At 50.3% G+C, this 12,163-nt stretch overlaps 1 protein-coding gene across 1 annotated transcript; it reads left to right on the top strand.

Moving 5' to 3' along the window:
- Window positions 1-10,131: 10,131 nt before the first annotated feature.
- Window positions 10,132-11,374, top strand: LOC123750524 (follistatin-related protein 1-like). The gene is made up of 3 exons (XM_069334312.1): window positions 10,132-10,181; window positions 10,686-10,847; window positions 11,038-11,374. The coding sequence occupies exons 1-3, from the start codon at window positions 10,132-10,134 to the stop codon at window positions 11,372-11,374; spliced, it is 549 nt and encodes a 182-aa protein (XP_069190413.1).
- The last annotated feature ends 789 nt before the right edge of the window (window positions 11,375-12,163 follow it).

Below are 12,163 nucleotides of genomic sequence, written 5' to 3'. Positions count from 1 at the left end.
GGTGAGGGAGAGAGCGGGTGAGGGAGAGAGCGGGTGAGGGAGAGAGGGGGGGAGGGGTGTGTGTGTGTGTGTGTGTGTGTGTGTGTGTGTGTGTGTGTGTGTGTGTGTGTGTGTGTGTGTGTGTGTGTGTGTGTGGGCAGAGAGGGAGGGGGAAGGAAAGAGAGGGAGGGGGAGGGAGGGGGAGAGCGGGAGAGGGGGAGAGCGGGAGAGGGGGAGAGCGGGAGAGGGGGAGAGCGGGAGAGGGGGAGAGCGGGAGAGCGGGAGAGGGGGAGAGCGGGAGAGGGGGAGAGCGGGAGAGCGGGAGAGCGGGAGAGGGGGAGAGCGGGAGAGGGGGAGAGCGGGAGAGGGGGAGAGCGGGAGAGGGGGAGAGCGGGAGAGCGGGAGAGGGGGAGAGCGGGAGAGCGGGAGAGGGGGAGAGCGGGAGAGCGGGAGAGGGGGAGAGCGGGAGAGGGGGAGAGCGGGAGAGGGGGAGAGCGGGAGAGGGGGAGAGCGGGAGAGGGGGAGAGCGGGAGAGGGGGAGAGCGGGAGAGGGGGAGAGCGGGAGAGGGGGAGAGCGGGAGAGGGGGAGAGCGGGAGAGGGGGAGAGGGGGAGAGCGGGAGAGGGGGAGAGGGGGAGAGCGGGAGAGGGGGAGAGCGGGAGAGGGGGAGAGGGGGAGAGCGGGAGAGGGGGAGAGGGGGAGAGCGGGAGAGCGGGAGAGGGGGAGAGGGGGAGAGCGGGAGAGCGGGAGAGGGGGAGAGCGGGAGAGGGGGAGAGCGGGAGAGGGGGAGAGCGGGAGAGGGGGAGAGCGGGAGAGGGGGAGAGCGGGAGAGGGGGAGAGCGGGAGAGGGGGAGAGCGGGAGAGCGGGAGAGGGGGAGAGCGGGAGAGGGGGAGAGCGGGAGAGGGGGAGAGCGGGAGAGGGGGAGAGCGGGAGAGCGGGAGAGGGGGAGAGCGGGAGAGGGGGAGAGGGGGAGAGGGGGAGAGCGGGAGTGGGGGAGAGGGGGAGTGGGGGAGAGGGGGAGAGGGGGAGAGAGGGAGTGGGGGAGAGAGGGAGTGGGGGAGAGAGGGAGTGGGGGAGAGAGGGAGTGGGAGAGAGAGGGAGTGGGAGAGAGAGGGAGTGGGAGAGAGGGAGTGGGAGAGAGGGAGAATGTGTGTATGGGCGATGCAGGGGACTGGGGGTGGGGGGGGCGCGCAGATGGCGACTAAGTCAGGTCAGGTCAGATGGTGGGGTCAAGAGGGGGGGGGATAGTAAGGTCCTATCCCAGGTGTTAATGCCTTTTCCCCTGACTGAACAATTGTGTGTGTGTGTGTGTGTGTGTGTGTGTGTGTGTGTGCACGTGTGTGTGTGTCTGTTTTAGCGTGTGCACACTTGTGTGCGTGGATACGTACGTGGGTGTGCTATGTATGTGTCAAGATATCCCTTATGCGTTACCTCTGCCTAAATGAGCCACTCTGAGATTTTTAAATATATATGATATCCTGAACGAGAATTTGATAATCTTTTACCTCAATCTGTACACCTGATTAATTGACCAGAGAGGGGTACATACCAGACTGCCTCTCGCTCACACAACCAGATGAGTAAGGGCAGGGCGATGTATGATGACGATGGTTATCCTTCGTTGTCTCCCACTAGGTGATTCACTAAGTGCTGGTAGATTGATGAGGTCGTTCTTCTCTGTCTACACAAAGCTCTGGAGTCAGTCACTGTATCGTTATGTGACAGTTCACTAATTCACTGTACCACTGATCACAGTCACCACTCACAGCACAATCAGGTAGCTCCACGGCGGGTCGTCCCACCCGGTCAGGTCACACACTTACATGCACCGGTGATGCCCTAGCTCCACTTTCGGTTTCTTCCCCAAATCTTCGCACTATCGCTAGCGATATGACTATGCTATGTTGCACCCTGCAAGCTACACACTGCGAGAGGCCAAATACTATGATCTAGCCTCTATACTCCTTCAATGTCCCGAGAAATTGACGAATTTCCGCGGATCTCACTAATCGCGTGTGTCTCCTACCGTCTCCAGCTCTGTGTGTGTGTGTGTGTGTGTGTGTGTGTGTGTGTGTGTGTGTGTGTGTGTGTGTGTGTGTGTGTGTGTATACTCACCTATTTGTACTCGCCTATTTGTACTCGCCTATTTGTACTCGCCTATTTGTACTCGCCTATTTGTACTCGCCTATTTGTACTCGCCTATTTGTACTCGCCTATTTGTACTCGCCTATTTGTGCTTGCGGGGGTTGAGCTTTGGCTCTTTGGTCCCGCCTCTCAACTGTCAATCAACTGGTGTACAGATTCCTGAGCCTACTGGGCTCTATCATATCTACATTTACAACTGTGTATGGAGTCAGCCTCCACCACATCACTGCCTAGTGCATTCCATCCGTTAACTACTCTGACACTGAAAAAGTTCCTTCTAACGTCTCTGTGGCTCATGTGGGTACCCAGTTTCCACCTGTGTCCCCTTGTTCGCGTCCCACCAGTGTTGAATAGTTTATCCTTGTTTACCCGGTCGATTCCTCTGAGGATTTTGTAGGTTGTGATCATGTCTCCCCTTACTCTTCTGTCTTCCAGTGTCGTAAGGTGCATTTCCCGCAGCCTTTCCTCGTAACTCATGCCTCTTAGTTCTGGGACTAGTCTAGTGGCATACCTTTGGACTTTTTCCAGCTTCGTCTTGTGCTTGACAAGGTACAGGCTCCATGCTGGGGCCGCATACTCCAGGATTGGTCTTACATATGTGGTATACAAGATTCTGAATGATTCCTTACACAGGTTCCTGAACGCTGTTCTGATGTTAGCCAGCCTCGCATATGCCGCAGACGTTATTCTTTTTATGTGGGCTTCAGGAGACAGGTTTGGTGTGATATCAACTCCTAGATCTTTCTCTGTTCGTTTCATGAAGTACTTCATCTCCTATTCTGTATCCTGTGTTTGGCCTCCTATTTCCACCACCTAGTTTCATTACTTTGCATTTACTCGGGTTGAACATCAACAGCCATTTGTTGGGCCATTCACTCAGTCTGTCTAGGTCATCTTGTAGCCTCCTACTATCGTCCTCGGTTTCAATCATCCTCATAATTTTTGCATCATCGGCAAACATTGAGAGAAACGATTCTATACCCTCTGGAAGATCATTTACATATATCAGAAACAGTATAGGTCCAAGGACTGACCCCTGCGGTACTCCACTCGTAACGTCTCGCTAATCTGAGACCTTACCCCTCACACTGACTCGTTGTCTCCTGTTACTTAGGTACTCCTGTATCCAACGGAGTACCTTCCCTTTCACTCCAGCCTGCATCTCCAGTTTTTTTCACTACCTCTTGTGTGGCACTGTGTCAAAGGCTTTCTGACAATCCAAAAATATGCAGTCTGCCTACCCTTCTCTTTCTTGCCTTATTTTTGTTGCCTGGTCGTAGAATTCAAGTAACCCTGTGAGGCAGGACCTGCCATCCCTGAATCCATGTTGATGCTGTGTTACAAAGTTCTTTCGCTCCAGGTGCTCCACTAGCTTTCTTCGCACAATCTTCTCCATCATCTTGCATGGTATGCAGGTTAGGGACACTGGTCTATAATTCAGTGCCTCCTGTCTATCCCCTTTCTTGTATATCGGGACTACGTTAGCTGCTTTCCAAATTTCTGGCAGTTCCCCTGTTGCCAGTGATTTGTTATACACCATGGAGAGCGGGAGGCACAGTTCTGCTCCTTCCTTTAGTATCCAAGGGGAGATTCCATCTGGGCCTATAGCCTTTTGTCACATCCAATTCTAGTAAACACTTCCTTACTTCCCCGCTGGTAATCTCAAACTCTTCCAGTGGTTCCTGGTTAGCTATTCCCTCTCTTATCTCTGGGATTTCTCCTTGCTCTAAAGTGAAGACCTCTTGGAATTTCTTATTCAGTTCCTCACACACTTCCTTGTCGTTTGTAGTGAATCCTTCTGCCCCTATCCTTAATTTCATAACCTGTTCCTTTACTGTTGTTTTTCTCCTGATGTGGCTATGCAGCAATTTAGGCCGAGTCTTTGCCTTGCTTGCGATGTCATTTTCGTATTGTCTTTCTGCCTCTCTTCTCATCCTAACATATTCATTCCTGGCATTCTGGTATCTTTCTCTGCTCTCCAGTGTCCTGTTATTCCTATAGTTTCTCCATGCCCTTTTACTTTGCTGCTTAGCTAGCCTACATCTCTGATTAAACCATGGGTTTCTCATCTTCATTTCACGTTTTTCCTTTTGGACTGGGACAAACTTGTTTGCTGCGTCCTTGCATTTTTGCGTGATGTATTCCATCATATCTTGCGCCGTCTTTTCCCTGAGCTCTGTTTCCTATGCTATATCTGCTAGGCATTTTCTTATCTCCTCATAGTTTCCCTTTCGGTATGCTAACCTTTTGGTTTCGGTATCCCTCCTCGAGTTCAATAACCCTTCTTCAATCAGGTACTCAAACACCAATACACTGTGGTCGCTCATTCCTACTGGGTCCTCAAAACTGATTTCTCTTATGTCAGAGTCGTTCAGGGTGAAAACCAGGTCGAGTCTCGCTGGTTTGTCATTTCCTCTCATCCTTGTGGGTTCACTGACATGCTGGGTTAAGAAGTTTCTAGTCGCCACCTCCAGTAGTTTGGCTCTCCACGTATCCTCGCCTCCATGCAGTTCCTTGTTCTCCCAATCAATCCTGCCGTGATTGAAGTCCCCCATGATGAGCAGGTGGGATCTATTTCTACAGGCAGAAGAGGCTGCCGTCTCAATTATAGTGTTAGCTGCCATGTTGTTGCTTTCGTACTCTTGACTGGGTCTTCTGTCATTTGGTGGAGGATTATATATTACTGCTACTACTATCCTTGGTCCTCCCATTGTCATGGTGCCTGCTATGTAGTCTCTGAAACCCTCACAGCCCGGGATAGCCATCTCCTTAAAATTCCATTCCTTTCTCATGAGTAGGGCCGCCACTCCTCCTCCTCTACCTTCCCTCTCTTTCCTTATTATTGTGTACTCCTGGAGAAACACGGGATTCGTTATGATTCCAGAGAGTTTTGTTTCAGTGAGTCCAATTACATCTGGGTTCACTTCTTGTGCTCTTTCACTTAGTTCACTTGCCTTGCTTGTGATCCCATCTATGTTCGAGTACATTGCCCTGAAACTAACTCTCTTCTGCTTCTCCTCTGTGGGGGATCTGTGTTAGGGGGGGGGGATGGGGGAGAAAGGGGGGTTTGGGGGGGCAATAAAGTGGGGAGGGCTTGGGGATGGTGGGGGGAAAGGGAAGGCTGAGGTGGTTGAGGAAGAGCGGAGGGTTTTGGGGAGTGGTGGAGAGGGGAAGGCTTAGGTGGAGTGGGGGAGAGTGGGGAGCTTAGGGGGGTGGGGGAGAATGGAGGGCTTGTGGGTGGGAGGGATGGAAGGGCTTGTGGGTGGGAGGGATGGAAGGGCATGTGGGAGAAGGGAGGGCTTGGGGGACGGGGGAGTGGGAGGAGGGGGGTGAGTGGGAGGAGAGGGGTGGGTGGGGGGAGGGTGCCTTAGGTGGGTACTTACTGGGGGGCTGACAGGGGTTGGGGCAGGTAGGGTGTCTGTTGGGTGGAATGTGGGGGTGGTGCCACACTCCCTGTGGCTAATGCACTGTTTAAGGAGGGTTCCCCATTCCCCTCTGGGATTGTAAGGATCGGGGGTGTGGCTCCGTGATTCCTTTCTCTCTCCCTGCGCTCCTTCCTCGCGTCTGCTGCCTGCATTCTCTCTTCCCTTGTCATATCCCTCTACAAGAATACTCTTTTGAACTTCACTACACCTACTAGACAGCACTTCCTTTCTAATAGTTCTTCTTTCGCGATTTCGCTCATGAAAACCACCTTTATCATTCGGTCTCTGTCCTTGTTGTACTTTCCAAGCCTGAAAACCTTTTCAACATTTTGCTCAGCTCCCTCCATCCTTACCTCTTTAAGGATCTCTTTAATCATGTTTTTGTCCTTGTCTCTCCGCTCCTTTGGTCTGGTCCCTGTTTGCTCTTTAATGCCTGCTACTACTACTGCTCTATTTCTCTCTATCAGCGGGCTAGTACATCTAGACGCTTCCTGAGAGGAAGCCACTTGCATGGCAACTTCCTTAACTGCAGACCTAGCTTCAGGGCTCGTTTTAAGTATTTCAGCAAATGAGAGCTGAGGTGTAGAGGTCCCCTCCACAGTAGCATTCCTGTCTCCCTGAGGCACGTTTGTGTCTGGTATTGTGGAGAAGTCTCCTTCAGGCATCTTATCTCCTCCTTTGCTGCCCTTAGTTCATCCTGCAGGTTGGCAACTGTTTCCCTCATTACCCTCAGTCCTTCACTGAATTCATCCCACATTTGCTGGAATACTCCACCACGTACCATAGTGGAGGTGGGGTCCCTTGATTGTTTCAAGCGTGGGTTGGACTTTGAGTGGGATGGTTATAAATATGAGCTGCCTCCAACCCGTTCTCGCAAATTTAATAAGTCAATATTGACTTATTAAATATGTGCATAGGTGACATAACACAATAGTTTCCCTTGAAAAGTTTCATAGAAAACACCGACCTTACCTAACCTACTTAGTATGTTAAGATAAGCATCTTATTGCTTTGTAATTACAATTATTACCTAACCTATAATAGGTATAGGTTAAGTAATAATTGTAATTACGAAGCAATAAGTTGCTTATCTTAAGATACTAACAAGGTTAGGTAAGGTCGGTGTTTTCTATGAATCTTTTTAAGGGTATCTATTATGTTCAGTATATCACCTATGCACGTAGTTAATAAGTCAATATTGACTTTACGAATTTGCGAGAACGGGTTGCTGCCTCGTATGGGCCAATAGGCCTTCTGTAGTTACCTTTATCCATATGTTCTTATGTCTGTGAGATTCATGTGTGTTGGGTTTGGGGCTTCTTGTTCTGTTACTTTGTAATTTTGTTGTAGGTCTGTTTATTTGTCTATTTTTATTGTATTTTTGTAGCATGCTTTTGCATGTAAATATATATATATATATATAAAAATACGGTTGCACATTTCATTACAATGAGGTCTCTGAAGTGGTAACCGAGATGTGGCTTACACCAACCACGTTTTAAGTAATATGCGTCTTGTCTGAAGGACAAACTTTTAAGTTCGATCTCCATGGAAAATGGGATCTGTGTGATAGCGTGGAGTGCAGAGCGGGACGAGTGTGTGGCGAGTCAAGGATCTGTTATTATATAGAACAGATCCTTGATATACACGACGAGATCCTATTATATAGGCTTCGGCACAGATTATACTGTGCCCTGCGCTCCCTTTTTCGGCCGGTCGGAGCCGGGTCTTGGTTGCTACGGCTGATCCCTGGAGGTCTCTGTCTGCGGCCAGGAGCACACCGTAATGTGCGATCACCGGATCTTGTGGCAGAAGTCACCTTGAGCGCATGATACTCTAGGATCCTTATCGCATTTTGGCCGTTACCTGAAAACAAGTTGGAGATTGCTTCATCACGGAAATCCTCGCCCCACCCACTATCTGGCTTTCCGGGATCTAAGGAAGCCAAGAATTCCACAATAGTGCTCCTCCAGGCATCCCCCGGGTTCTGCCAGGGTGAGGGGGTGGAGGGTTCCATTGGCTCCAAGGTCCCTCACCGCCAAAGACTCGTCACCACGCCCCCCCCCCCACTACTCCTCGATGGGCTAGGCAGAGTTTCCTCCTCACTGGACGACTCCGATGAGGACTGCTCCACAGTCCTGCTATATAATAAGAACAGAACTTTGGCAGCAATTACCTACAGGAAAAAGGTTATCATGTATAACCAAACTCAATTACGGGCTCACCATAGCCCGTGCTACATGGACACTTCGTCCTGAGTAGCTAAAGCTTTAACAACAACATTCGGCAGTGGCGCATGTCCGCTCCGGAGACTGGAGGGTTACACCCTCCGAGGTGGAGCCTAATCGCCCCTTTGAGTTCTGGGGAAACCTTTTTTCCAGGCCTCGCCGCCGGACAACCGGCCTATTGAGCGCGGCTCTGGTCCTGCCGTTCAGCAATTGTTAGAGCCCATATCACATATGGAGGTCCAGATCGCTCTACGGACAAGTAAGGTCTCTGCACTCGATCCTGACGGGGTAACTATGCGTCTCCTCAGGTCCATACCGCTCAGGGTGCTCACTAAACTGTTCAATCTGTGGCTAGCTAGCCGTTCCCTACCACGTCCTTTCCGTGCATGCAAAACGATGCCGATACCCAAAATTCCTAGCCCAGAAACCCCCTCACACTATCGCCCAATTACAATGTCTTCTACAATAGTGTGGCTGTTCCATAAGATCGTGAACAGCCGAGTTTCTCGAGCAATCAGGATCGACGGGAGGCAGAAGGCATTCATCCCTGTGGATGGATGTGCTGAAAACCTGGCGATCCTAGATGCTCTTCTGGCTGAGGCACGTGTGCTGAAACATCCGGCGCACCTTGAGTTCCTTGACATGGTGAAGGCATTCGATAGTGTCGACCATGCGGCCATAGATCGTGCCATGGAGCGCAAGGAAGTCCCTAAGCCTCTTAGGGACTATATTATGTCACGCTATGATGGCACCTCGACTGTCATATCCAGCCAGAAGGAGAAATCGAGGGTAATCCCTGTGACTAGAGGAGTTAAACAGGGAGATCCCTTGTCCCCATTTCTTTTCAATTTGGTGATTGATGAGGCAATCACCAATGCGAAGAAACTGGAGCTGGGGATTCGTCTGGGGGAGGAAAAGGTGTCAGTACTAGCGTTTGCTGACGATTTGGTCGTGGCAGCGGAGACGCCGGCCGGCCTTCAGGCGTTGATAGACGTTACATGTGACACCTTGAGTGGCAGTGGCCTGAGGGTCAACGCGGGAAAGTGCCGTTCACTGAGCCTGCAGATCGATGGAAAATCCAAGAAGTGGTATCTCGCGTCGCAAACGAGATTCCACTGCAGGGGCGCAGCCATGGATTCTATTGGCATCAGTGACGAGTATAAGTACCTAGGTATTCTCGTTGGTGCCGATGGCAGGGGCCTTTCCTATGGCTATGTTTGAGGAGGGGATTATTAACATCATGCACGCCCCCCTCAAACCGCAGCAGAGGTTATACGTGCTGAAGCACCACCTTATTCCTAAAATGAACCATCGTCTGATTCTAGGTACGGTGTTTAAGACTCGGCTAGCTAGAATCGACCGGAGGATGAGGCAGGCTATTCGCAGCTGGCCCAGTCTTCCGCACGACATCCCGAATGCATTCTTCTACGCCGACTGGAAGGACGGTGGTCTTGGGATGCCCTAATTTGTTTCGTCAATCCGGCTGCACAAGAACAAGCGTTTCAGCAGTCTGTTGGAGTCGGCTGACCCAACGGTTCGGGCAGCGACCCTTCTACCGGCTATTCAGGAAAAGATGCGTTGGTGGATCGGCACCGGCCTTGATTGGGGGTGAGCCGGTAACCAACAGAGCCGAGTGCTTTCTGACATGGCGGGAGCGGCTTTACCTCACGGCCGATGGTGCTGGACTGAGGTCCTCGTGCCAGAGATGGATCTCGTCCGGCACCCACCTACTGAGCGGTGGTGAGTTTGCTCACGCTGTCCAAGTGAGAGCTAACGCTTTGGCCACGCCGTGAAGAGCCGCTAGGGGTCGCCCAGGTGCCAGCGGCATGTGTGATGCATGCAGGAAACCTGGCACCCTTGGGCACATCTTACAAGCATGCCCAATGACGCATGAAGCACAGGTGGTACATCATGACGATATCACCCGGTTCGTAGCTGGTCATCTGAGACAGTGAGGGTATGAGGAGGTGAGGGAGGTGCGGATACCCGATGGTGGGACCTTTTGCAAGCCAGACATCATTGCTTGCAAAAGCAGCGAGGCGGTAATTCTAGACACCCAGGTCTCGGCTGACTGCTTTCCAATCTCCCGGCCACACCACAACAAATGTGACCGGTTCGGCACCCGAGATCCTTTAGTCAGGGATTACACCGGTGCTAATGCAGTCTCTGCCTCCTCAATTACCTTGAATTAGAGAGGCGGGTTCAGCAATGAGAGTGCCCGTGTTCTTAAGAGGTTGGGCTTGACTAACAGAGATTTGGAGATCTGCTCCGTCAAAGCCCTAACCTGGACGTACTCGATTGATCGTATATGGTCCAAGAGCACGGGAAGGGGTTGATAATGATCACCCTAGGACATGGGCATGGGTGGACTTCCCTTGTGCCCCGACACCCAGAAGCGACTAGGGTGAGTGGATTCTGGCTAAGGTTACCGGACGTCATCTTGGGGTACCACTTCTCCAGTGGCTGATTTTAGGGATGTTGGGTGGCTTGACCGAACCCGTGAGATAAGCTACGGCTGGAAGGACACATGCATGCCTTGCACGTGTCCTTGCCTCTACGGGGGCTCGACTTGTTCAAGCCAGGCATGCCCTCCCCGTGATATGTATTTTTTCCATACACGCATGACATTGAAGGTGATCGTCTCCTGTCGGAGACGTTATTCATTCATTTAGTGGCATGCCTCTTATTTTGTTTCAAATTAAATTTTAATGTATATCCTTTTTTCATGTATCTATGTATATTTTTTATTTTTTTTGTTTTGTACATTGTAGGCCACAGCATGAATTTTATTTTATTTTAGTTGTAATGTGTTTTTTAGGGTTACTGATGCGGGGCCTATGCGGCCCATGCCTTGTGGCTGGGTCGCTGGCCTCCATAGCTAGATCAACACCCTTCCCCCCCCCCAAAGTGGCAAGGGGAGCAAAGGGGGACAAAAAGAAAGTGCTGCCCTCTGCCAGTGCATTGAATTATGTCCTGACCACTTTGTCCCCGTGTGTGGCTCTGATGGCTGCTCATATGACAACCACTGTCTCTTCCATCACCTCGCCTGTTTATCAGGAAGCACATCAAAGTTGTTCACAAAGGTCTGTGCAAGAAGAATAGGTAAAAGCAGCCAGAGAAGAAAGAAACCAGCCGTGTGCTACAGTAGCCAGCGTGCTCTTCTGATGGTGGTGGGGAAGCACAGGCAGGACACCTTTTCTAACCAGCCATGGCACGTTTGACATGATGTGTAGAGTGTCAATGTGTGGTCAATTCTTCAGATGTGATGCAGACAAGGACAATTATGTCAACTCCGATGAATTACTAAATTGCACCTCTGGTTCGTTCTTCTTGGCCCCTCCTGAGCAGGAAAATGAACTGACAAGGGCACTGTGTATAGATGCTATAGTAGATGTAGCAGACAACAATCATGACTTGCCGCTAGATTTTGAAGAGTTTACAAGAATACTGAACCCAGACTTTCGGCCTGCTCATAAATTATGCTTGTTAGATGGAATGAAATACGACGATGGAGAAGACGTGTATGTTGATGGGAATCTATCTCTCTATCTGTGCACAAGTGTGCGTGTGCACGTATGTGCACGTGCGTGCACGTGAAGTTGGGTCTACATGTTTCCAGATACATCAAAGGACAGGAACAGTGAAATTGGTAGTAAAGATTTTGACATACAATTACACTGATTTGGTGGAAGAAGATTATGATTTGTCTGTGGGGAAAATATTGAAGAATATTTGATTGAGGAGGAAGATGAATACCTGGAATAGCTTTTTGATGAGCTACTAGATAAACTAAGGAAGCACCGTAAGCAGGAGCACCACAACTGGCTGTAAAGAGAATAGCTTGGCAAAGGGTAGAAAGTTTGAGATACCTGAAAATTGTTAGTAATGAATTGTATTTTTAAGCAATAAATTTTAGGAAAAAAAAATTGCACATTTCAGTCAAACAAGAAATGCGTTTAGTAAATTATTCTATAGCAACCATAGCAACCAAGGCACAGACGCCTTAGGGACGCCACTTTGCACAGCAAGCACGGGAGCTGTGATTGGCTAAGGCCCTAGATGCGCGTCTCTGATTGGATAGTTTGAGGAGGACCAGGAAGCAGGCACCTTGCCGGCCGGGGCATTATGATGCAATTCTGTACCTAGCTACTGCCTGTGTTAAACTTAATCTTTGCAAAGTCGGCCTGCTAAGTAAAGGCGTCGTTGGCTGTAGCCTCTAGTACACTTTACATCTGCGTGATAACGAAGTGTGTGTGCAGGGAACGTAGCAGAATCCAGGAACTCGTCGTATTTGCATGTGATAAAGTATTTAACTGGAAATGAGAAGTGGGTAAACACACGAGCAGGTACCAACAGACTGTCATGTGCATCCCCATCTCCAGCCAT

Source organism: Procambarus clarkii, chromosome 31 (genome assembly GCF_040958095.1).
Source record: "Procambarus clarkii isolate CNS0578487 chromosome 31, FALCON_Pclarkii_2.0, whole genome shotgun sequence".
Classification (NCBI taxonomy): Eukaryota; Metazoa; Arthropoda; class Malacostraca; order Decapoda; family Cambaridae; genus Procambarus; species Procambarus clarkii.
This window is presented reverse-complemented; position numbering and strand designations above follow the sequence as displayed.

Bases quoted from the DNA above. Each gene is read 5' to 3' on its own strand.
- LOC123750524 (XM_069334312.1), top strand. From the start codon at position 10,132: ATGGGCATGGGTGGACTTCCCTTGTGCCCCGACACCCAGAAGCGACTA. The intron at 10,182-10,685 runs GTGAGTGGATTC...CCCCCCCCAAAG, and splicing joins GACACCCAGAAGCGACTAGG to TGGCAAGGGGAGCAAAGGGG. The intron at 10,848-11,037 runs GTTGTTCACAAA...TCAATTCTTCAG, and splicing joins TTATCAGGAAGCACATCAAA to ATGTGATGCAGACAAGGACA.